The 24,996-nt window shown below is 47.1% G+C and overlaps 1 protein-coding gene across 1 annotated transcript in view; it reads right to left on the bottom strand.

Annotated features, from left to right (window-relative positions):
* Nucleotides 1–20,810, bottom strand: part of MACF1 (microtubule actin crosslinking factor 1) — a 248,817-nt gene extending 228,007 nt beyond the window's left edge. The window contains exons 1-5 of the mRNA XM_058195880.1: nt 20,538–20,810; nt 16,096–16,157; nt 15,478–15,567; nt 7,455–7,532; nt 2,108–2,200 (exon numbers count right to left, since the gene is read on the bottom strand). Of these exons, the coding sequence (XP_058051863.1) occupies nt 2,108–2,200; nt 7,455–7,532; nt 15,478–15,567; nt 16,096–16,157; nt 20,538–20,772 (558 nt within the window). The 5' untranslated portion in view covers nt 20,773–20,810. The remainder of the gene's footprint in view (nt 1–2,107; nt 2,201–7,454; nt 7,533–15,477; nt 15,568–16,095; nt 16,158–20,537) is intronic.
* Nucleotides 20,811–24,996: the final 4,186 nt, after the last annotated feature.

Raw genomic sequence — 24,996 nt, 5'->3', positions numbered from 1 at the left:
TCCAGAGAAAAGCTTGACAGGACGGAAAGATCTTGCAATCAACGTCTGGTGAGGAGAAAAGAGAGGTGGACCCTTTATTCTTCCATTGGGTTCTTATGCAGAGATCCACAGCTTCTAAGGCTGAAACTAACCAAGAAATATCTGCCTTGATATTCAGCATGCTTCTTATAGTTAAAAAGCCATCTTGGCGTAGTGATTAAGACTGAGACTAGAAACTGGGAGATCCTGAATTCTAGTTCTGCCTTAGTAGGCATGAAGTCAGATAGGTGACCTTGGGCCAGTCACTCTCTCTCAGCCCTAGGAAGGAGGCCACGGCAAACCAACTTCTGAAAAACCTTGCCAAGAAAACTGCTAGTCCAGGAATTTGCCAGGAGTCAACATGGACTCAAAGGTCCCTCTACGAGCCTTCTTGCATATTCTTTCAGTGAAGATGACATCCTTTGGTTTACTCCGTTGTGTCACTTTTCCCTCCTTCCTGCTACACATGACTGATTCAGGTTTCCGTGGTGGGTAGAGATGGGCCAGGGAAGTGGAAGGAGTGGCTCACAGAGGCCTTATGCAGTGCAGACATTGCTGCCCGTCGGTGCAGCTCAACACGGCTGTTTCCAGAAAAGAATTCCCTACTTCAAGGCTGTCACTCAAACCTCAACTGTCAGTGCAGATGCGGTGAAAGGCAGTCTTCCATTCTTCAGTTCAAGGGAAACAGACAAAGAGCTATTGGCTCCAGCTCAGAGAAACACAGAGCTGCCAAGTCTACTCTTGGGGGGGTTGCATGCTGGTTGCTGACCTCCCCCCTCCCTCAACACAGGTCAGATACCTTGTATTCCAGCAACAAATGTTCTCTCCTGCAGCTCTATTACATGGAAGATTACTCAAGAACTTCTGACATGCCTCTCAAGAGAGTAACTCAACTGCCCACCCACCACTATTCAGATAGATGACACTGCAAGATAAAGCCATTCCTTAGAACCAAATATTGAAAAAATACCCACATGTCAGTGTACAAGATATGACTTAGATGAAGTAAGGAGAGCAGAGGTTTATTCAATTTCTACAGCCACCCAACTCAACCAAGTGACTCTGTGAATTAGCAAGGCATATAGTCAGGAATCACCTGTTATTGGTATCGTTATTATGATTATTATTACCCCATTGCTTTCTACGTAGACTGAGAGCTACGGCACTGGAGACAAATAAAGCATTCCATTGCACTCCACTCCGCTCCCTATTCTCTTCTGTGGACAAGATGCGCGGCACATGAATTATTTAATAAATAATCCATATAATTATTGAAAAAATAATCCAATAGTCCACATCTTTACTGCAATAATTTGGCAATGGCCTTGACAAATCACACCTCCTCATGGCTTAAGTCCAAAGTACCAGCTGTGAAATGGGAACAACAGTGATCTTCTTCAGTTCCATGGGTTTTTTGCCCAATGGAAGCATTATAGGCCTCTTACAACAAAACTATCTCCGTATCAAAGGAAGCCAAAACACAAAGGTTAAGAATGGTCCTAAAGGCAACCATTCTTACAATATTAGTATACTGTCCATGTCCCCTGTAGAGATCCATGTGGCTCCTACCCTGAAGGCCTTGGGGGCAAAAACTCTTTTCCCAGCCCCCATGGTTAGACAAGGGGTTGGGATGATGTGATCTCTCTTATTTATATTCTGTTGTGAGCATTTTTCTTTCATATTATAAGCCGTTCAGAATCGTTTTAGAATTGGGAAGTTCTAACACATGAACTATGTACATACATAAAGAATAAGGTGCCATACAATGTCCCAGGGCTTTAAGGGTAATAAGAGGGTAATTGCTCTGCAATGCAGCCACCCCTTCCCCAAAACACAGCATGCCCGTTGTTCACCCACCAGACACAGCCAGGCAACTTCTCCTAAAGGAAAGGCCCCTTCCTGACAACCTCAGGGATGATCCAGGAGCTCCAACAGAAGCAGATGTAATGAGTGAATCACAAAAACCACCAATGGGGAAGCTGCTTAGTTTCCCTGACCTGAAAGACGATTAATTAGCCTTTCACCACCTCAGGTGGCCTCCTCCTCCTCCTCCTTCCCACCCAACTCCAGAGTAAAGTCAGGCCCTTACCTGAAAATGAAGGATAATCGTCCAGATCAGACCCAGGGTCAGTTTCGGGTTCCCATCAGTGATGTCATCGTTACGAATGTTCACCAGTTTCACCTGGAAATGGGATCAAAGAGGAAGATGAGGCAGAGTCAAAGGGAGCGCTCCAGCAGGGACGAGTCAATTGCACTCATCTAAAGAAAGGTTCTAAACAAAGCGGAAGGTCCTTATCGAAAGCCAGATCCGGGGCTTGTTCTGCACCTCTTAAAATTAGAGTCAGAAATCAAGACCAAGGCCAACTTAAGCTTCATCATTAATAAACACCATTTCATCAACCCAAATCAGCCGGGATATTTTATCATGGGTCCTTCTGAATTCTGAGCTTTCTGATCGTGAAAAATTATCGATTTTTCCTAAATCTGCTTACAACATTGGTAGCAGTTTGGAAGTGTGTTGTTTTTTCACCCATATTCACCTTGTCAGCAAATACAGCTGCTTGTTGTCAGACTATTTTAAAACCTGCTCCATCAGTTTGCCTTCAAAATATCTCAAGACATTCTAATGGACACAGAAATAATTGTCAGGCCCCCACACAGGGCTGCCCTTGAAGACCAGCCAGAAGCTACAGCTGGCCCCAAATGCAGATGTGGAAGCAGCAATGGGCCCCTTTCAGCATGTCCATGTGCCACCACTGCTATGTAGTTGGCTTCGGAATGCGATTCAAGCTGCTGGATATCGCCTCATAAATGACTTAGATGAGGGAATAGAAGGGAATAGAAGGTGAATTCCTCAAATTTGCGGATGATACTAAGCGGCGAGGAATAGCCAACACCCCAGAAGACAAGCTCAGGATCCAAAAAGATCTTGACAAACTTGAACAATGGGCCCTATTCAATAAAATGAATTTTAATGTGCAGAAAAGTAAGATTTTATACTTAGGCTGGAAAAACTAAAGTTATTAGTACAGATTAGGCGAGACCTGGCTCAAAAACAGTAACTGTGAGAGGGACCTTGGAGTCCTAGTGGACGATGACTTAAACATGAGCCAGCAGTGTGAGGAAGCAGCCAAAAAAGCTAATCTTGGTTGTATAAACAGAGGCATAGAATCAAGATCACGTAAAGTATTAGTGCCGCTTTAAAAAACCCTAGTAAGACCACACCTGGAATACTGCAACCAATCTTGGTCACCAGACTACAAAAAAAGATACTGAGGCTTTAGAAAAAGTTCAGAGAAGAACAACTAAGATGATTAAAGGCCTGCAGACTAAACCATATGAAGAATGGCTGTAGGTTTTGGGTTTGGCTAGTCTAAAGAAAAGAAGAATTAGGGGTGTCATGAAAGTAATATTCCAGTATTTGAGGGGCTGCCACAAAGAAGGGGGGGATCAAATTATTCTCCAAAGCACCAGAGGGAAGGACAAGAAACAATGGTTGGAAACTAATCAAGGACAGAAGCAACCTGGAATTAAGGAGGAACTTCCTAACAGTGAGGACAATTAACCAGTGGAACAGTTTGCACCCAAAAATCGTGAGTGTTCCATCACTGGAGGTTTTTAAGACGAGTCTAGACAGTCATTTATCTGGAATGGTATATAGGTTCTCCTGCTTGAGCAGGGGGCTGGACTAGAAGACCTCCAAGGTCCCTTCCAGCTCATTCTAGTCTAATAAAACTTATAAAAGCAAAGAGCCTGGATATCTGAGAGAAAGCCCTTCTCCAACAGGTTCTGCCTGCCTGGTACTGGCCGGTGCCCTCCAGGTCCCCTCCATTAAACATGGTCATTTTACAGGATCCAGGAAGGGTGCCTTCTCTGTCACTGCCCACAGACTGTACCAGAACATCTGCAGAGGGGGCGGGGAGATATCTTCTGGGGTCTGGAAAACTCTTAAGACCTGGTTGTGGCCCCAGGCCTGGGAGTGATGTATTTTTGTTTGTCTAGGACCCCTCTTTTGTTTGATATTGTTGTTTATAAGACTGCATTGGTCTGGGCTGTTTACTTGGTTTGATATTTTATTTGCTTTTATGAATTTATGAACAGTATTTTATGCCGCCAAGAGTCCGCTGGAGTTGGGTGGTTAATAATATCAAATAAATAAATGAATAAACCTGTTTTATGCTTACTTCTGTAGGTATTTTTGGTTTGTTTGTTTTTTTGGTATATTTGCATTTGTGTGCATGTATGTATGCATATGTAAGCAGATGGATATCGGTGGCATTTTCTGAACCTGGCCCGGATACCCACTGCCTGCCAAAGTTGTTATCTCCTCAGACTCTCTCAGTCAGGGCTGGCTTTAGCGTAGACTCGCTATACTGACAGCTTTCTCAGACAATGGCGGCTTGCTTAAGGAGGGCTCCCTGCTCAGCAGTCAAGCCTGCATTCCTCCTCAGGATCACAGTCTTTAGTGGCTTAGAAGACACTTGTAAGAGCCGTTTCTCACACGATCTCTTGTCTCTCATCACACAAGAGGCAGATAAACACCATCCTCCTTGACTGAAAGAGACGCTTGCTAGCTTCTTACATTAAACAGCTGGGAGAGAGAAGGAAGAGAACTTCAACTTTGATGGAATTATAAATAGAATAGAGCTGGAAGGGATCTGGGAGGTCTTTTAGTCCAGCCCCCTGCTCAAGCAGGAGAACCTACCAGTATACTATTTCAGATATTTTACTCTCTAGTCCAGGGGTATCAAACCCCATTACATTGAGGGACACATCAGGGTTGTATTTGACCTTGGGGGTGGGGGTGGAGGGGTGTCGATGTCCCTCATGTCACTCATGTTGGGGGCAACTGTGGTGGTCCAGGTGGGGCCGGGGGATCCATTGTCTCCCTCCTTCCTTCCTTCCTTCCTTCCTTCCTTCCTTCCTTCCTTCCTTCCTTCCTTCCTTCCTTCCTTTTTCCTTCCTTCCTTCCCTTCTTTCCTTTTTCCTTCCTTGCTCTCTTCCCATCTTTCCTCCTTTTTCTTTGTCTTTCCTCTTTCCCTTTCTCCTCTTCTTGCTCAAATGCAAATTTCTCCTTTTTATTTTGTTTTGCTTTTAGTTTGTTTTGCTAGCCCTCTGCCAGTGGAAACAGAGCTTGGGGAGGCCACACGCAGCCTCCCCCGAGCTCCATTTTCATTGGCAGAGGGCTGCAGGAGGCCATTGCGGCCAAAAACGGAGCGTGGGAGGGCATCACCCGTGGGCTGGTCCTTTGCTGTTTCCAGGGAAGCCCCGTGGGCCAGATCAAAGTACCCCATGGGCTGCATCCGACCCACAGGAGTTTGAGTTTCACACCCCTGGTCTAGTCTCTTCTTAAAAACCTCCAGTGATGGAGCACCCAAAATTTCTGAAGGCGAGCTGTTCCACTGGTCAATTGCCCTCACTGGTTAATTCTCCTCACTGTTAGGAAGTTTCTCCTTAATTCCAGGTTGTTTTTTTCTTTGATCAGTTTCCAACCATTGTTTCTTGTCTGCCCTCTGGTGCTTTGGAGAGTAATTTGACCCAGAGATGGGATTCACTTACTTTCCTACCGATTCGAAATGTGAGCGCCCGTGCCTCCGTGCATGCACACGGCTTTCTGCACATGCGCAGTAATCACGCATTACATCTGGGCGGGTGGGAGGAGCTTCCCACAGTCACTGCTACCAGTTTGCACGATCCGGGCAGAACCGGCTGAATCCCACCACTTGATTTGACCCCCTCTTCTTTGTGGCAGCCCCTCAAATACTAGAATTCCACTCCCATTTTGTGTCTCAGAGCACTGCTACGTGATTGTTTTGTTATTTTGGGCAAAAATGAGAGAGGGGCGAAATGTGTGCGTTGCGACTTGTACAAAAACACATTTATTCATACTCTTCAAAGTATAAGCTTGTACGATTGTTGACTGCCCAGAGTCACTGGTTTGAGATGGGCGGCTGGATGAATAAATAAAGGCTTGCAAACTCCCACTTCTCAAAGCGGGGCAAACCTCTCCAGTCTTGCCAACCTTGCTGTGTCACTGGAAATATTTCGTTGCAGCCCACGAAGACCCCAGGGATTATTTCTTTAGTAGGCAACTCTCCAGATGGGGAGGTTGGGAAGGTAATCAGAGGAGAGTCGCCTTAACCAAACCACAAATCCAGCTGGCTGCCTGGAGCATTTCCCAGGCCGATTCCCCATCTGGGGCTGCGAAATTGGGAGGGTCAGATCCAGCAGGCCTGGGGGTTTCAGCTTGGGGAACACGACAGATCCTGGGTGTGCTAAGACTTAATCACGGTTTCTGAAAGGTGCTCTGGGCGCTCTCATTCTCGCCCTGGAATTAAGAAGGGTATTAATGACAATCTTGTCTACAATCCGTCCTGACAGGCGAGCATTTCTCCTGCTCTTTGCAATCACACGGCAGAGGAGTGGAAGGATGAACCCTGTGCCTCCAGCAAGACTCTGGTGTATTTTTAAACACAGGGCGAGGGGCCACCATTAAGCTGTTGGCACTCTTAGGAGCCAGCAGCCCCCAGAGGCCGTGGGGAATGAAGCTCACCCTTGTCATCATCTCCATTCCCAAGTGAGCCTGTCGGGACAGGACAAGGAGGAAAAGGTGTCGCTACTCCAGACTTGAATTGGGATTTTCCCAGCAAACCCCTTGCACACAGGACTCTCCAGCCCGGGGCCTCGCTGCACGGGGCCCTGTACTTGAACCGGCTGGCCGCCTGCTGTGTCCTGGCTGCTCCCTCACTGCCGTGGCTTCTGCAAAGAGCTCTGGTCGAAATGCCTCTGGGGCAAAGAGCAGAAGCCTCCTCTCCGCTTCCCTCAATTTGTTCTTGTTCATGCACTTTCTAATAACTTTTTTTAATGTAACGGCTGAAACTGGATTCTCAAATGTTCCATATTTGTGTTGTTTTCCAAATTACTCCATTTTTGCAATCAACATTTCTGTCTCTGAGTGCATTTATATGTTCCCCTCCTCAATAGACACATCCTTCTCTGCCTAACAGCCCCGCTCTGGTTTTGTTTTGAAGACTGACAATATCCAGAAGTGTGCCTATCTTCTCTGGGTCCCTAGGTCAAGGAGGTGTGGATGTAGTGGGCAGCCAGTGTGGTGGTGGACAAATTAGAAGTGAGACTGGTCTGAATCATCCCTTCCCTTCAGGTGGCCACTCTCTCTCAGTCTGGCCTCACTCACAGCACTGTTGGGGAGACAAAAAGGGGAAGAAGTGAGCCCCTAATTTCCAAGCTCAACCAAACATGTAAGATTGCTCCATGGCAAAAGGCAAGCTCAGTTAACTTCTCCCCTCCCTCAACTTAAGTGCAACAAACCAAGGGAATCCCGTCTTTTGCAGGACACTAACAGAGAAAAGATGGAAGAATGGGTGGAGGCACCAAAGTCCCCTCCCCCAGGAGGGGCCACAGGGAGATGCACTTACCTGTCGCTGTTTGAGGAAGTCAAGCGCGATCTGCACATTCTGCAGGCGATGGAAGCGCATCCTCCCCTTTTCTCGAGGCTGGAAAAGAGACAACGGAACTCAGCCCTTCTCAGATGAAGGCAAACGCCTTCTGCCGTCTCAAGAGCAGCCGGGACCACCCTGCGGGGTGTGGGGAATCCACCCTTGCAGGGCTCAGCTGGGCCATGTCACGTGACCCGAAGGCTCGGAGCAACAACCACAGAAGCCAAGCAAGGTTCTGATCCGGTCAATCAAGATTCTTCAATTGCAGCAGCTTTAAGGTGTGTGGACTTCAGCTCCCAGAACGCCCCAGCCAGCATTTGTAGACTTCAAGTCTCAGACTTCCCCAGCCAATATGGGAACTGAAGTCCACACTTCTTAAAAGCTCAGTGACTGACAGTTCTGTACATGTGAGAGCCCTTTCTGGAAAGTCTGGGCCTGAATCAGCTTATCTGCTTGCAATTCATCAGTCTGAGGGAGGAAGATGAAAGGAAATTGCTAAATAAGCCCACCCCTTTTTGTTTACAAACTGCCCAGACCAACCAAAGAGGAGAACTTTGAGCTCCAATAGCCTTCTCCAATCTGAAGCTCACCAGATGGGCCAATGGGAAATTATGGGGTAATCCAACCTATCTGACAAGCATTGGGGAAAGGGAAACTAATTTAAGCATGTTTATCCAAAGATCTTCTATTATAGAACAGTGGTGGGATTCACCCGCAGGGACTGGTAGGCCAAATTCTTGCCTTGTTCCCAGCAGTTGGTGACACCCCACAGAGAGAGAGCAACCCCACATGACATAAAGACTAAGGGAGCTGACAAGGCCCTGTTCCTTCCCTTTCAGCTGGCATAAAGTCAAGGAAAAATGAAAAAAAGTAGAGAATGGAAGGTCCTTCCTCCTTAAAGAGATTCAAATGTCGTTTATCAAGATGAGGAACAGGAAAGTCCACCCATCCACTGAATGTCCCAAAGGTGCTTTTTCAAGAGGCAACTGGACTTTCTGGTTTTTCTTTGAAGATGTTTCGCTTCTCATCCAAGAAGTTGAGAAGCGAAACATCTTCAAAGAAAAACCAGAAAGTCCAGTTGTCTCTTGAAAAAGCACCTTTGGGACAACCATGACCTGGATGACTGAGAATCTCCATAGACATCCACTGAATGGACGGACCATCCAACTGAGATTCCTCATCATATTGCTCACCTTTGGGTCTGTGCTCAAGGCAACCACCCTGTATTGGGCTGGGGGCTGAGCAAGATGAATGCTGTTTTCTTGTTCACGGGTTGCCTGTTTCCCCCAAAATAAGACATCCCGTGATAATAAGACCAATTGGGCTTTGGAGCGCATGGCAATAAGGCCAAGCGCTTATTTCAAGGTTCAAAACAATATAAGAAAGGGTCTTATTTTTGGGGAAAGACAGTAAAAATCTGGTGGAGTCAACTGCCAACTTTAGGCAATGTTAGGGGCTCTCACCCAAAATGTCATTTTGGATCGTGTGTGTGTGTGTGGGGGGGCTTCATGCACAGATTCATGTCATATGGCCCCCCACTAGGAAACCAGTATGGAGTTACTGTGGCTGTAATCAAGCAACAATTTAAGGGGAGAGGTAAAGGCACAGCTTGGATGCTTTAAGAGCACCTTTCTCAACTGCAGCCCTCCAAGTACTTTGAACTGCAGCATGGCCAAAAGAAAAACATCTAGAGGACCAGAAAATTGGGGGTTGGGGTGCTTTTAGAAAAAGTCCAGAGGAGCAAAAAAGCAAAACAGGTGGTGAGAAATGTGGGTGGCTGCATGAACTATTCCCCTGGATCGACTGAACGGAGGAGGAGGAGAAGAGGAGCCAGGCAACTAGCCCAACTTTGACCAGAGCAAAGACCCTGCCCTGGCAGACCCAGGCCCTGCAAGGTCACAGAGTGGTTCAGCAATAACATGAAAAGCATGCTGCAGTAAGTAACAACTCTGTTGCACCCTACAGCCAAGAGCCTGCCCTCTTCTTGCCTTGGTCTGCCCTGCCCGAGGGGCCACCCACCTCCTGAGCTGCACTGCAACCTGATGGCTTTCAAGCACAAGTGAGAAGCAGCAGCAAAGGCAGGCAGCCATCAATGGTTGTTTTTAACAAGGCCTCTGGGGGTCTCAGGGTGAAACCCTGGCCGGGGCGGGGGGGGCGGGGGGGGGCTAGTGAAGATGCTGGACCCAGAGCAGACACGCCCATGTTCAAGTCCGGCCTCAGCCTAAGAAGGGATGAGGAACTGGCCTTGAGGAAAGGAGGAAGGAGCCTCCAGGGAAGCTCTCGCATTCCAGGGGAGGAAAGCCATGCTAATTTATGATGTCAAAATTTCCTGAGAAAAGAGAAGCATCAGAAAGAAACTCAAAATAAACCCACCCTGATTTTTTTGGGTGCAAAATGAGGTGAAGAAACAGGCACCGGGTGCTCTTTACAGTAAAGAGCTCAGTGGAATGGCAGGAGCTTGAAATCCTGTGAAGCTCCCTTTCTGCCCAGCCTTACCCTTCTTTTGAGTTTCTCACACTTCTCTCCTTTTCAGGAGTCACAAAGTCCCCTTGAAGGATTCCTCCCCTCCTGTTCCCAAGGCCAGGGATCGAGTCCTCACTCAGCCCAACCGGGGGGGGGGGGAATGGGAGGGACCATAATCTATGCCATCTTGAGATCCTGTACAAATAATACTAAAAAAAAAATATTAAAAAGGGCTCATCTGGGAAGGAGGAGACAACTCCTGAAGGGCACTTTGCCCAAATCTCTCTCGCATCCCCATATAGGTAGGGCATAAATCTCCTCCATGATGGCTCTGCGCAACATTCCTCTGTGGCCAAGCAGAGATCCAGCTGCTTTCTTTGCAGAGCACATCAAGGGAATAATCTGGTTTAAAAGGCAAGCGAGCAGAACTAAGCATTGGTTCTCTAGCAGGAGACTCTTCTGGGAAGGATCCCAGTCTGTTTCTCCACACAGAGGAAAACGTTCTGCCAATTTCCCCTTTGTGACTGGTGGCTTCCTAGTGGCATTCACTTCCCAAAAACACGGCTAGCAGTTTGGGAAGCCCCATTCCCAGCACATCTGGAAGTCTGAGGAAGGAAGAAGGCTGGCCTGCGGTTACAAATCTGGGAACAAAAGAAGGTTGTGGAAGTGCGCAAGACCTGCAAAAAAGGCAAACCATTGTGTGCTCACACTACGTGAGTTAGTATTCTTCACACATCCCCAGCTACCGACACCAGAAACACACCCAGATAATCCAGTGAATTCCTCACAGCCTTCAAGTCCTAAATGAAATCCTATTCCAGCCTCTGGGGAAAAGGAAGGGGAAAAGGAAGGGGAAAAGGAAGTCTGTAGACCCTTTGAAGGAAAAGCAGCACACCCACTCTTTCCATGGCAACATCAACACTGATTCCAGCTGCCAAGGTTTTAGGGCAAAGGGTGACCTTGTAAAAGGGAAGCAAAGAAAAGAAGTCCTTCTCCCTTGCCTTGTTGGATGTCTCAGAGTGATGGGCCAGGAAGACTCCAGGATGGCACAACATGTGGGCACCTGAGTGGGGTTCTCGGGGTATGAAATGAGGGTGGCTACTCCTTCCCTTTGGTCTCCCCCTTCCCCCCCCCCCCCCGCTTCCACTGGATCCTTCCTTTCCTTTGGCTTGCAGCATTTGGAGACATTCAGCTCCATCTGGTTCTCTCCTGGGCAGGTGATCTCTCCACACACAGAGCTACAAAGGCAGCTCCAGAGTAGAATTCTGGAAAGAAAACCACCTGTCTTCATCCCACAAATTGAACCAGAAGGCCCTGGGAAATGCTGCCTCACAGGCTCATGTGCCATCTGTAATTTGGTCATTTCCATTTCTTAGAAGATGCTGGAAATCCTGCTTGAAATCTGAGGCGTTTCTGGATTATCGGAATGTGTCCAGTACCAGTTGCTATTGCTGCTCCATGGTGGGCATTGACCTACTGTATCCTCCTCCTCCTCCTCACACTCTTCACTGCCCAAGCGACTCCAGGGTGGGACTTTCACCAAGCAAACAGTCTTCTGCCCTGAGGTTTCCTTGGGCTAATAAATAGGATGGACAATACAGTACTAAATGGAAGTACATGGGATACACACCAAAGAAAGAAAAATGGCACACTCAACAGATACACAGGAAGAGCAGTGCACAAACATGTTCTTTGCCTGCCCTCCCTCCAGATCTTCCACAGCCCATGTTCACCAAACATTCAGAGCTTCCAGAAGTGAGCCATCTGATAGGGAAAAATGTTGGGTGAGATCCAAAAGTTACAGGGCTCAGGCCAACTGCTGCCGCGGAAACAGTTTAGGACCAAACCTTTTGGATGGCAGCGAAGGTGCTTTGTGTCCAAGGGAAAGAAAGAAAAAAAAAAGAGGAAAGGATTGAGAGGCAAAGAATTTTGCTTGGGAGTCACTAAAAATAGAAGAACTTCTTGACGATTAATTTTAGTTTTAATATGTATGTTTTGTAAAATTTAATAGAATTAAAGTTGAGCTGCAGCAAACAATTTCCCAACTTTTCATTTGATCTCCTACTGAGCCGATCGGTTGCTGCAGGCATGTTGGAGATTCTGTCTCACACCCATTCTGCAGCTTTGTTTTTTGGAGGGAGGGGCTCCTCTCCATATGCCAGGCAAATAGAACGATCAATATTAACAATGAATCTATCCAGTAGAAGAGAACTTCTTCTCTTTTCCTGATCTTCTCACACTGTCGCTTGCTCAGGTTCTGTTCCCCACTACAGGAACCACCACCAAGCTGTAATTCCCCTTCCACGCAATGCCCCGTTTTGTCTAGCAGAGAAATAACTCTGAATATGAGGGCTGATTCCACAAAAGGCTATCTATAAAAGGTCCACATAAACATTATTTTGTCCTTCTGTTTCCCCAGTTCAAGAAGCGCAATTCAGAGAACTGAGAACTCTCACTGACTGACATCCATAATTACTTTCTTAGCTACTGTCCTTATGACAAGATGCCCGGTAGTGAGACAAGATGCCCAGTAGTGAGGCCTGGACAAGAAGGACCTGCTAGAAGAGTGCCAATGAGCCCTCTGCAAAGAGAAAAGAGCAAGAGACTCGCAGCCCAACTTCTGAGGAAGAAACTTGATCAGAACTGGAGAGACTTGCTGCAAGGCAACTTCCAAACTCAAGCAAAGAGACAACTCTCTGTGCCATCCTAGGAGACTTCTCAGAGCACACCGGGTGGGACAATTAAGGCCCTGTTGAAACTATCATCATCATTACGAGTTGGAAGGGATCTTGGAGGTCTTCTAGTCAGGGGTGGGATTCAGTCAGTTCGGACCGGTTCAGGCGAAACGGATGCTAATTTCACATCTGGTTCGCCAAACTGGTAGTTACATGGACTGGCTGGCCCCACCCACCCTGCCCCTCCCAGGAATCTCCATGCAGCCCAGTTTGGATGCCAAGTAAGTGCAGGGCCCATGCAGAGGCTCTGGGAGGGTGAAAAACGGGTCTCCCAGAAGTTCTGGAAGTCCAGAAATTGACATTTGTTTCTGGCCTCCAGAGGTCCTCTGGAGCCCGGGGGAAGCCGTTTTTGCACTCCCAGAGCTCAGGGGAACCCACCAGAACCTGGGGAGGGTGAAAAATGGGCCTCCCAGATGTTTCCAGCCTCTAGAGGCCCTCCAGAGCACAGGGGATGCAGTTTTTGCCCTCCAGGAGGCTCAAAGAAAGCCCCCAGAGCATGGGAAGGGCAAAAATGTCTGTCCCCACCCCACCCCGTGGGGCAGGAGGCTGAGTTGGCCACACCCACCATGGCCATGCCCACCCAATAACTGGGCAGAAAATCGGTTGCTAAAATTTTTGAATCTCACCCCTGCTTCTAGTCCAACCCCCTGCTCAAGCAAGAGACCCTATACCAATTCAGATAAATAGATGTCCAATCCCTTCTTAAAAGCCTGCGGTGATGAAGCTCCCACAACTTCTGGAGGCAAGCTGTTCCATTGGTTGATTGTTCTCACCATCAGGAAATTTCTCCTTACCAACCTAGAACTAAGCAGAAATTGCCCGACAGGGAGAATAACGCTCCAACACCGAACAGAATCAGACTGGGAGTAAGGGGGACAAGGACTCTATATATAGTATTAGAAGTAAAAGTCATACAGTCCCACTTTTGTTTAAACCAGGGGTGGGATTGAAAAATTTTAGCAACCAGTTCTCTGCCTGGTTGCTGGGTGGGTGTGGCCATGGGGGCGTGGCCTACTGCACCACAGTGGGGAGGGCGTTTTTGCCCTTCCCAAGCTCCGGAGCCTTCCTTGAGCTTCCGGGAGGGCAAAAATGGTGTCTTCTGAGCTCTGGAGGCGCTTTGGAGGCACTCCGGAGGTGCTCCAGTCATGCTCCAGAGGCTGGAAACAGGGCTGTTTTCAGACTTCCAGTAGGCCCGTTTTTCATCCTCCCCAGGCTCCAGAGGCTTTTCTTGAGCCTCCAGGAGGGTGAAAACAGCCTTCCCCCAGGCTCCAGAGGACCTCCAGAGGCCAAAAACAGACCCATTTCCAGACTTCCAGAACTTCCAGGAGGCCTGTTTTTCACCCTCCCAGAGCCTCCACATTGGCCCTACACTTACCTCGTATCCAAAATGGGCCATGTGGAGACTCCTGGGAGAGGCGGGGTGGGGTGTATAGGGCCAGCAGTCCTTGCAACTCCCAGTTCGGAGAACCAGATGTAAAATTAGCATCCAGTTCGCCTGAACTGGTCCGAACCAGCTGAATCCCACCCGTGGTTTAAGCCCTTTAAACAGGAAGCCAAAATACCTATGGGGAAGTCTTCTGGAGGGATCTGAAATCAACCCCAGCTCTAAATCTTGTGTGACCCCATCCCCTATGCATGTCACCCGAAAGCGGAAGTGTTATCTTTTCAAAGAAGCACACAGATCAAAATAAATGCTATGACATCATAGGAAGGAAAGGAAGGAAAGTCATTGTTCCATTCTATTCTGCTTTGGTCAGACTTTTCTGTGTCCAGTTCTGGCTTCACACATTCAGACAAAGCAGAAGAGAGGGCAACAAGAATACCAGGGAACTAAAAACAAAACCTTTTGAGGAGAGATTGGAAATGTTTACCCCTGAGAAGAGGGAGTTGGAATAGGATGGCATGTTCCAAACATGTGAAAGATCACCGCATATCCATTCCCTTTCGTTAAGTTGCAGGACAAGGAATAATGTGGATTCAAGGCTGCAGATTCCAAGTGAGGGTAGACAAAACCTTAATAACACAATGTTATTGTGTTATTGTGTTGGAAGTTAACACAATGGAAGTCAGAGTCGGAGTAGGTGTCCTTCTCTGAGGAACACGCTCAGGGCAACCCTCAGCCTGGGATGCTTTTATCTGGATTTCTGTGTACAGCAGGGGTGAGACTCAAGGGCCTCAAACCCCCCTTCTAAATGAAGGACTCTTTCAAATTAAAACCCCTTAGCAATAATTTAATGGTTAGAAACTAAGGATGAGCAGAGACATGGCAACTCAACCGACGATCAACCATTAAAAATCATAAGGACATGCTTTAGGACACCAAGGGAAGGATGGCATTCCAGATTTCCCCCCCCACCATCATGTCTTTAATACAGTGTTTCCCCTTGTTGGCCATTTCTAGGTATGTGGACTTCAACTCCCAGAATTCCACTGCCAGCATGGCCATTCATAAGATACTGCACTTGAAGTTAGCCCAAAGGCTGAGATGTGATTGACAAGAATTCTGTCAGTTGAAGTCCAGATGCCTAGAAATGGCCAAGGTTGGGAAACATTGCTTTTTCACTGCTATACTCAATTTGGTTTTTTTAAATAATTGTTCTTATCTGACATCTTCGATTTTAATCAACGTAATTTAAAAACATTTTATTTGGCGCTAAAGTTTGAAGGATGGGTTTGAAGGAGTTGTCAGAAATTGCATTTGTTTCAATCTCCTGGTGTGAGGGATTTGTTTCTGTTGGGGGCACATCTGAGTCTTAACCTGGCCCTGAGAAAGCCGTTTCCCTTGTGGCATCTTGGAAACTCACCAACTTGACGCCTGAAAGGACCTCCAGCAGGGAGATGAGGTTGTGACCATCTCGCAGGTCCTCATAGAGGTCATTGATGTGCTTGCGCACCTGTGGGGACAGAGCAGAGAGACAACGCTGTGCTGAGGACTGCAGGGAGCAAGAAAGTGGGGAAAGCAAATTTTCTCAACCATGGCAGCTTTTCAGAGGGGTGAACTTCGACTTCCAGAATTTCCCAGCCAGCTTTGCAGGGAAGATGCAAAGAGATTTCTGGGAATTGAAAGCTGCCAAGGTTGAGAAACACACATCCAGAGCAATTCTCATTGGAGGACGGAAATCTGCTATGCAAGAACTGAAAACCGGCCATCTGATTACTAAGCATGTTGATCAATCTTCATTCACCCAACCTTGTTTTGCTTCAGAGATCTCAAAGACTATTTTTTTCTGCTGTTATAAGAGCTGGGAGCATGCACACTTTAAAGAATTAACTCACAGTATTAAATCTTTTCCTCGACATTTATGAAAAGCATCCAGCACGAGAATGCCAATATTCTTCAGTGTCAGTTATAAAAAAGAACGGGTTGAGGAACAGGAAAAAGAAGAGCAGATCTAGTAGAATCAAAGGTGTGTGGGGCTTACCTTCATTAGGTGCTTATTCACCCATTTTGTGAAGGTCTTTTTCTGGACCCGGTCCCGTTCATCTGCAAAATGAGAAAAAATGCAAACAAGTAAGCTTTTTGGTCATCTGAGAAAATAAAGACAGCCACAAGCTGTCCTGTTGTAGGTTGCAAACAAAGCCTCTTTTAGGCCTTTAGTTTAGCCTCCCCCACCCCCACCAGCCCCCAGCCCGTTTCCCAGAGAGCTGCAGGTCTGCAGGTTTCTTTGCAACCAATAAAGGGTTTGGAGCTGTTTTCTCCACAGAGATACTTTAATCTTTTTTAAAATATGTATTTATTTTGACTAGATGGCTCTGCCTTCTCTGTTTCATCATATCAGGAAAGACGGAATCAAAGGACAGCAGGGCAAGGCCACGTAGCCTTTTTTCATTTTTCAAAAAGTCACTTGCAGAGTCAGGGACTGTTGACTCCTGTAATATATACCAGAAGGCGTTTCCCGTATCATGGAATGCATCCTCTGGGTGCAGAGGGAGAATTCAACTTTCCTAATATTGAGGTCTATGGGATTATAAACAAGTGCAACTTTCAAAAGGGTACAAACCAGATCAGAGCTATTCCAAAGAGTTCCTGTCTGAAGGATGCAAATTTTATATTTCTATGAATATAAAAGTAGTAAATAAACAAATTGATCCATTAATGTTTCTTTAAATCAAGGAGGTAACCTGCATGCCCCAAACTGCGGTATATTTCAAGGTGGGAGATATATAAAAGCTGTCATGTAAACCCCAAGATCAAAAAAGGGAAGACCTCCATCAGCAGAAAAAAGTTTCTCAGGTTTGCTATGTATAAATAATCTCTTGACTTGTAAAGAAAATTTGTTAGGGACTCTTCTTCCCATTTGTCCAGGCAGATTCCCATTTCCTATTCCTTCATTTAGTGAGCTTGCTGCCTTATATTCCCTCTGCTGTCTGTTTCTCAAGGAGGAAGCAGTCACCTGCATTGGACATCTGGCAGCTTTTAGGTCCTACCCACTGCAGCTGGCAGCTACTCAAGAGATTACTCCTTTGTCAGGTCTCATAGTTTAGTAAACAATCTCAAAACATTCAGCTGCTTTGGAATTTGCTTGGCAAATTCCTGTCAGCTTCCCTGTTTCCTCATTCGGTGAGCACCAGAACCACAAGGAAATTAACCGACAGCATCACGCATGAAAGACTTCCAGCAGGTTTCCATGATTGTCCTCTGAGCAGGCAGCACTTTTCCAATATATTCCATGAAACATCACACCTTCAGATTCAATTAGGCAAATATATATGGGTGTCTTTATCCTGCCTAACCTCTGCTAATCACAGAGCCAGCATCAATGTAACACGAGATAAAACGCCCGTGTTCAAAGCTCAGCTCGCTCGCTCTACATCAGAGAATGCTTGGAAAGTTCTGAACTAGTACAGTATAGTGGAAGCCCATCACTATAGTATAGTGATAGGAAGACGGTTGGCATAAGAAACAATCGACATGGAAACGGGACATAAAAATCATATTGGTCCATGACAACCTGCTTGCTGGAAATGAACCATGCAGAGAGTTTGCAATGAAGTACCAATAAATTCCTTATTATGAACGTCCCTACACAAACTTTTTATTCCTCTATCAACATTTAGACCGCAGACACTCCTAAGCTTCATGGTCACTCATGCTCTATTCCAGGAAAGGGCAGACATCTGGCTTAAAGAATCTACTCTGCTTCTGAGGGGAATCCTTCAGATCCAGCACTAGACGTCTGGTGTAAAAGGCACACGCTCTGAGCCCCACACTTCATTTACAACAGCAGGTATAGGCAGAGCTTCTGTGGAGCCCTCAGCGATCCAAATCCACGGCTTCCATTCACCTTTCCATCAAGTCCCATCATACGTACTTTTCTAGTTCTTTATTATTTTAAACATTTCTTTTCATCCCCACCTTTGGTACACTTTGGGGGGGAATCACTCACTCAGCCTGGCTCCTGGCCTTCGGCCTCCAGGAACAAATATCAACTGAAAATTGTGTACGTTCTGTGCTCGAAGACTTTCCTTCCATGAGACCTTGGCATAGCTTTTTTTCTCAGGCACTGTTTGCTCCGATTTCCCAGCATCCACGGATTCATCAGAGCTTCCACACCTTCTGCCCAAACCACCACTTGCAGCTGAATATTCCCATTGATAGCTTGTTAAAAAATTCTTCTCAGAATTATTTCCCATGATGAAAATATTTCTACCATATGTAAAGAAGTCTCCAAGCACTTCCTTTAGTGTCACCTTAATTACTATGCCTCACTCCTTGCCATTCCACTATTTTCAAGGTGGGGCCATTCTGAGGTGCTCTGTCTAATTTTAAAACACAGTCCATCCCAACGGCACTAATAGGACCGAAACACAGGACAAAGTTTGGTAGCCCACCCATCGAGGATTAAATAGCTGAGTGTTCTCAGCAGAGCCAGAGATTCCATGCTCAAAAGGCCACATTTTGCCAGGTGGCAAGCTAGGTGTGGGGGCCATAACATTATTAGGTAATTTGTGAAACATTTACCTTTGCTGACAACAATCTCCTCCCCCAAATCCCGCTCCATGAAGTTTTTGTCTTGGCTAGTCATATATTAGCTCTAACTCCTGTGTGACCCCATATACCAGGGCTGTCAAACTCACGCTTGTGGGCCAGATGCGTCATGCGCTGGCACCCAGTTTAGCAAAGGGGGGGAAATCCCCATACGTCACATGACAACGACGTGACAACGTGAGTTTGACACGCCTACCATATACAAAACAAGGTCTATCCCAGTGGTAGTCAATCTGGTCCCTACTGCCCACTAGTGGGCGTTCGAGCTTTCATGGTGGGCGGTAGGGGTTTTGTCCGATACTGAAGCACTTTCCCTTTTTTTTTAATTTAATTGACTTTTTTAAAAAAAATTCATAGCATTATTTAAAAACATTTTCATTAGGCTTTCATAAAATTCCCCGTGACAATTTAAATTTCTGAAAATATACTATTTGTATCGCCCACGCGTAAGTTTAGTTCACGTTACTAAGTGAAACTAAATTGCGCTATAGTGCGACTGCAAACAAAAGAGCCTCGTCCCAGAATAGCTCACGCATCTTCCCCCACACCACCCAGCTGTAACAAACAAGCAGAGCTGGTAGCTGCCCCCCCCAACCCCAATCCATGATGCATAAGAGGCATGCGCAGATGACGATACACGGCACATTACTGCGGAACCGGTGGGCAGTTAGAAAATTTTACTACTAACAGAGATACAAAAGTGGGCGGTAGGTATAAAAAGGTTGACTACCCCGGTCTATCCCTACAGCAACTTCTCTCTAATCAAATGCTCTTCAGGTGCACCGGATATTATTGCCCTCCCAGCTGAGGGTAATGCCTGTGGCCATCTAACACACTTGGGGTGGGGGGTGAGACACAAACAGGCTAAAAAATTATTTTGCTTTATTACTGGTGTATCTATTCCATTCTTAGTTAAATATTTGAAGAAACAAACAATGCGTTATTTGAAGTACTAATTGAAGAAGGAACCAGGCACCTCTGATTTGCCAGTTGCTGCAGAACAAGAGGACCAATGATGAGAGATGCTGGAGGGCCTGGAGGAGCAGAGGCTCCCCATTTCTGACTCAGGACTCGCCTCAACTCAAGATGCCTTTAAAAAAAACTGTCTACCACCTCATTTCTGCTAAGGGTGCAAAAATCATGAACAATCAATAGAAGACACTGCTGTCAGCTGCCTCAGGATGTATTTGCCCAACCCATCTGGTGCAAATAAAGCAGACAAGCAGCAGCAAAACCATTGTGTCTCAGGAAGAATGGCCATTTTACGGAGGAAGTAGCAGCCGAGACGCCCAACTTCAGGTGTTGGGAAGAGCAATCCCAACAGAGCTCTGCTCTTCCACTGACTGCCATGGAACCTCACCTGTGCCAGGCCCATAAGCTGAACTGGAGCTCTGAGACCTCCATCCTGGTCAATCTGGCTGAGATGGAAAAACTTCCAGATTGCAGTCAAATTCCCAATCAGCTCTGCCTACCTTCTGTATCAAATTTCTTCTACAGGTACCCAAGATAAAATGCTCAAGGCAGCCAGCTCACCTTGTAACAGTAAAACCCATCTAGTTTGTCCTCCCAGGGTGTTACCTACGGATTGTAAATTTAAAAGGTGCCTTCCAGTCTCAGAGACCTTCCATGAGCACACAGTCTGATCTCCCAACAACATTCAAAGATATGAAGTCATCTAGGGCAAAATGGTGGTTTGGGCCATCCAGAACTCAAAAGATAAAATCAGACCAACACCAACACTATTTGAAACAAAATGAACTGAACTCAACAGCTCATAGCCTTGAATAAACATGGTTTGATTTGGATTCAAACTTGCTCCACTTCTCACCCTCCCCCCCACCAAGAAAGGCCCAAGGCAGGAAGAGGCATACTAACCAATGCAACACATCTGGCACACCAGGTGGGCATTCAGCTCCCTTTCTGTTCTGTGAATGTGCCACATGGTCCTTTGAGGTTCCAGCGCAAGCTGCATTAAGCCTTCCGGGTGTAACTGAACTCTTCCATCTTGCTGCTTCCCTTGTAAGACTTCTTCAGCGTGATCTCCCAGCCCCTTGCCACCCGCTTCCTCCCCACAGCTCCTCCCCCAACTTCCTACTTCACTATCGGCCATGAAAGGAAGTGCCTGTGCTGGTCTTTCCAGAGAGTAGGCTGCCCACTCTGGAGCTTCTCCCTCAGAGATTTGGAGAAAAGGGCTCCTTCCTTAAAAAGCTTGGGGTTTTCTGGAGAATGCAAGGCAGCAAAGCCCCTCAGCTCTTTTGAGCTAGGCAGATTAAGGCACCAACAGCAGGATTAAATGCCAAGTACGGTCAATTCAGACGTGTTCAGGAGATTGGCCAACATCCTGCTTCCCTTCACAATTAAGTTCGTTCAGCCAGTGAAGCCTTGGGAGGAGACACCCCTGCTCTTCCCAGCACCCTTCCAGAGTCAGGCAGAGGCACATGAGAATACAAATCTAGGGTAAAAACGTTCAGTCTAGAAGCCTTGGCTGAACTTTCTGGTTGAGGGGTGGGTGGGCAAAGAGAGTCTGCTTTCCAGAGGGTAAGCGATGGGACACAATCCAGGGTGTCCTGCCCCACGCTCGCAGCTGCTCAGGAAGAGAAGAAGAGCATCTTCCAGGCTCAGCCTTCTAACGAATCCACTTGCTCCCAGAGTCCCCTGAGATGGGGGGGGGGCATCTTCATGGATGGAGAAGGTCGGTGGCTATTCCAATCCACTTCCCAGAATAGGGCGGTGCATTGTTTCCCCCTCTAGACTCGCTGGCCAGCTTTGCTGTCAATTGCAAGGCATCAAATGTGTTGATGCAATATGACCCTGAGGGGAAAACAAGAGTCCGTTCTTTCCTTATGCATCTCTGTTGGTCCAGCAGCCTTTTCACCAGTCACAAAGGCATCCAGTTGAGAAGGCCAAGGACTCGGAGCCTGGCTCTGGGATTAACTAGTTCTGAGAGCAGCACTGTTTTGAAAAACGACCGTTTGGAATGTCCAGGGCAGAGATAAGAGAGGCTGTTTCTCCTCCTTGTTTTCCTTTTCTTCCTCTTCTTCTTCTGCTGTTTATAACAGCTGTTGGTTCTCTTTCAGCCAGGCAATGCTGCTTTGCTCAGAAGTCCAGTGGGGTGGGGGTTCACAGGGAAGCAGGAAGCTCTGGAGTTTTCCACCAATGCCCCCAAAACCAACCTTGGAAGGTGGAGCTACTTCTCCTCCCGAGGCATTGGCCATCCCCACTTTTCTTCCTCCTGGCTGGTTCTTGGATTCCACAGATAAGCCCTTCTCCCACCCTCACCCGGTGTCACCATGAGCTAATAATAAGCCCCTCGCTCCTTCTCAGCAGCACGAAGGCCCCGCCAGCTTATCTCCAGCTGGTTAATCTTTGTCCAGAGAGCCCTTCTGATTAAGCAACCTGTTGCCGTCCTCTCCTTAACTCTTTGCAGCTGCCACCGTCTCCCTGGCCACATTGCCACTCGCTCCTCCGACAGGAACCAACTGGTGCACGGCAATCCGGACTGAGACCAGCCCCACCAGAAAGAACAGAGCCACCATGGCTGTGACACAGGTCAAAACAAGGGACTGGTCAGCAACGGCATCACCCAAGGGGCCCAAGAAGACCAACACTCGAAAGCATCCCGTTCCAACCCCTCTTTTTCTACAGCAGCCACCATAGCAGAGGGTCATGAGATAAAAACACTGCATTCCAGGCTCCCAGCAGGCCCCAGCAAGGAAACCCGCAAGCAGGCAAGGACTACAGGAGGCCTCCTTCTTCCAGATCAGTTCAGATCAAGAGGCCTTTCAACTTAACTTTCTCCCCTTTGGCAAGTAGAAGCCTTCCTGGCCTTCCCTACAGATTCCGAGGCAAAGCAGAGACTCGGCCCCTCAGCCACAGGCAGGACTGAATTAGCTAACCCCAGAGTGAAAAGCAGCATCACTCACAGTTCTGTAAACATTGGAAGAAGAGACTCTTGATCATCAATGGCAACAAAACTCTGGCATCTTTTGTGACTACTATAACACATTTTATTACAAGGTAGACGCTTGGAAAGCCTATGCCTTTTAATAGCATTTGTTAATTGGAAAAGGTGCCACCCAATTCCTGACCTTTTGTCACAATTATGTAGTTGCTTATGTTCCCATTGAAACTGTGCTGACAGAACTGTAAATTAAAATTGGCCATCTTTTTAAGCATGCAGCAGCCTGATCAAAGCATTAGTCAAACTGATTCTGACAAACCTTGAAATCAAAGCTTCTTGGAAGCCAAACAATTCTTACTCCGAACTATCCCCAAGCTTGGCAAATGGCTCTTGGAGGAGTAATAATAACAACAACAACAACAACAACAGCAACAACAACAACAGAGTTGGAAGGGACCTTGGAGGCCTTCTAGTCCAACCCCCTGCCCAGGCAGGAAACCCTACACTATCTCAGACAGATGGTTATCCAACATTTTCTTAAAAATTTCCAGTGTTGGAGCATTCACAACTTACAACTGAGTAATCACAGGGTGCAGGTGAATAGGGGCCATTTCTTCAGCATAAGGAAACCTGGGTAGGGAAAGGCAGAAGGAACCTCATTTTCTCACTGGGGACTCAAATTTGTTGTCCCACTGGAAATTTGCATGGGGGCTTTTTGCTCCCTGGAGGAGAGCGATGGCAAGGATTGGCCAGAGGTCTCTTCTGGGGTTCAGGTTCTTTGCAGGTTCTCCCTCCTAGGAACCAGGAAGACAGAAACATCGGAGGGATCCTGTCTGAGGGAAGGGGGCTTCCTCAGAAATGAGGGGCCATTCTGCCTTGGCCTGTTGTCTATCCCACACCCGTCTTCTGTCTCTCCTCTAACATTTTTTCCAGACTGAGCCAAAAACAATAATTATAGCATTCTTAAAAGCATAATTCCGGCATCCGGCATCCATCCTACAACAATTTTGCAATGTTCTCATTAAAGAATCTTTTATGAAGGGGGGAACTGCTACTTTCCTGGCAATAACCCTCCCCAAAAGGCCATAGGAGGAAGGCAAATTACCCCCTCAATTTGTGTTAAGACTGCTTACATACAAACACGCAGGTGAAAAAATGGGGAATAAGGGAACACCTATTCACTATAGATAAATGCAAATCATCAGGACTGGATGGATCACATCTCAAGGTTCTGAAGGAGCTGGCAGATGTGATCTCGGAACCACTGAATAAAATTTTTCAAAGATCCTGGAGCATTAGGAAACTACCAAAGGACTGGAAAAGACCCAATGTGGTTCTCCCATCTGGGAACTAAGAGAACTAAGGAGAAATTTCCTAACGGTTAAAACAATTAATCAGTGGAACGGCTTGCTTCCAGAAGTTATAGATGCTCCATTACTGGATATTTTTAAGAAGAGATTGGACAGCCATTTGTCCAGAATGATATTATAGGGCAGTACCAAGTCCCCAAAGCGCGCATGCAAATACATGCGTGTGTGCCCGAACCCCCAAAATGCAATGTGAGCACCCCCACGCATGAGCCCTGCCCTGTGCATACACGTGTCCCCGGTCCATGAGCACGCGTCCCCTCCGGTGCCGTTTTGGCTTTCAGGTTGGTGCAGGAGGCTTTCGAGGCCCAAAACGGGACACGGGGGGGGGGGCTGTGCCCCGTTTTTGGCCTGGAAAGCCTGCTGCACCAACTTGCAGCCCCATGCATGCACATCCCCTGCATGCGCGCCCTGCATGCGCGGCAGAGACCCAAAGACCAGCTGGCAGGCAGGAGGCACATGCGCAGTGGAGCTGGGCTGGGGCAACAGCTGGCGTGCCTGCAGAGAGGGCTCTGCGTGCCACGTGTGCCATAGGTTGGCCATCACGGTTATAGGGTCTCCTGCCTGAACAGGGGGTGATAGTGGACAAGAAGACTTCCAAAGTCCCTCCCTTATTATTCTGTATTTTGCATAAAATGATGGATACAGTTGTATAAGCTCTGATGGAAATCATTCTCTCATAACGAGGTCACAATTCCTGAAACTTTCATTCATTCCATCGCACTTGGAGATGTCAAAAGCTGGTAAAAAAATGGTTGCTATTTTTGAATTGTGATTCAGGCTTAGAGGAGAATTGGCCTGTCTCCAGTTTGTCTGAGGCGACGCTGGCTCTTTCCCAAAACAGGGCGGGAGCTAAATCTTGTGGCTTGTGCACACCCTCCCTTAATCCCCAACTGAATACGCCTCCATCAGAATGGACTTCCGGGGCACTGCCAGGCTCCTCTTGGCATCTAAGAACTGTTTCCCCTTCTCCCCCCAGAGGAGAAGAGAAGGAGAGGCGTAAACTTCACTGTTCCAAAACTCATTTCTGCCTGTCTAGCCCAGCCACTCTTGCACATCTGAACGA

Source organism: Ahaetulla prasina, chromosome 10, assembly GCF_028640845.1.
Source record: "Ahaetulla prasina isolate Xishuangbanna chromosome 10, ASM2864084v1, whole genome shotgun sequence".
Taxonomy (NCBI): Eukaryota; Metazoa; Chordata; class Lepidosauria; order Squamata; family Colubridae; genus Ahaetulla; species Ahaetulla prasina.
Note: the sequence above shows the minus strand (reverse complement) of the source record. Positions and strands in the feature narration are given on the sequence as shown.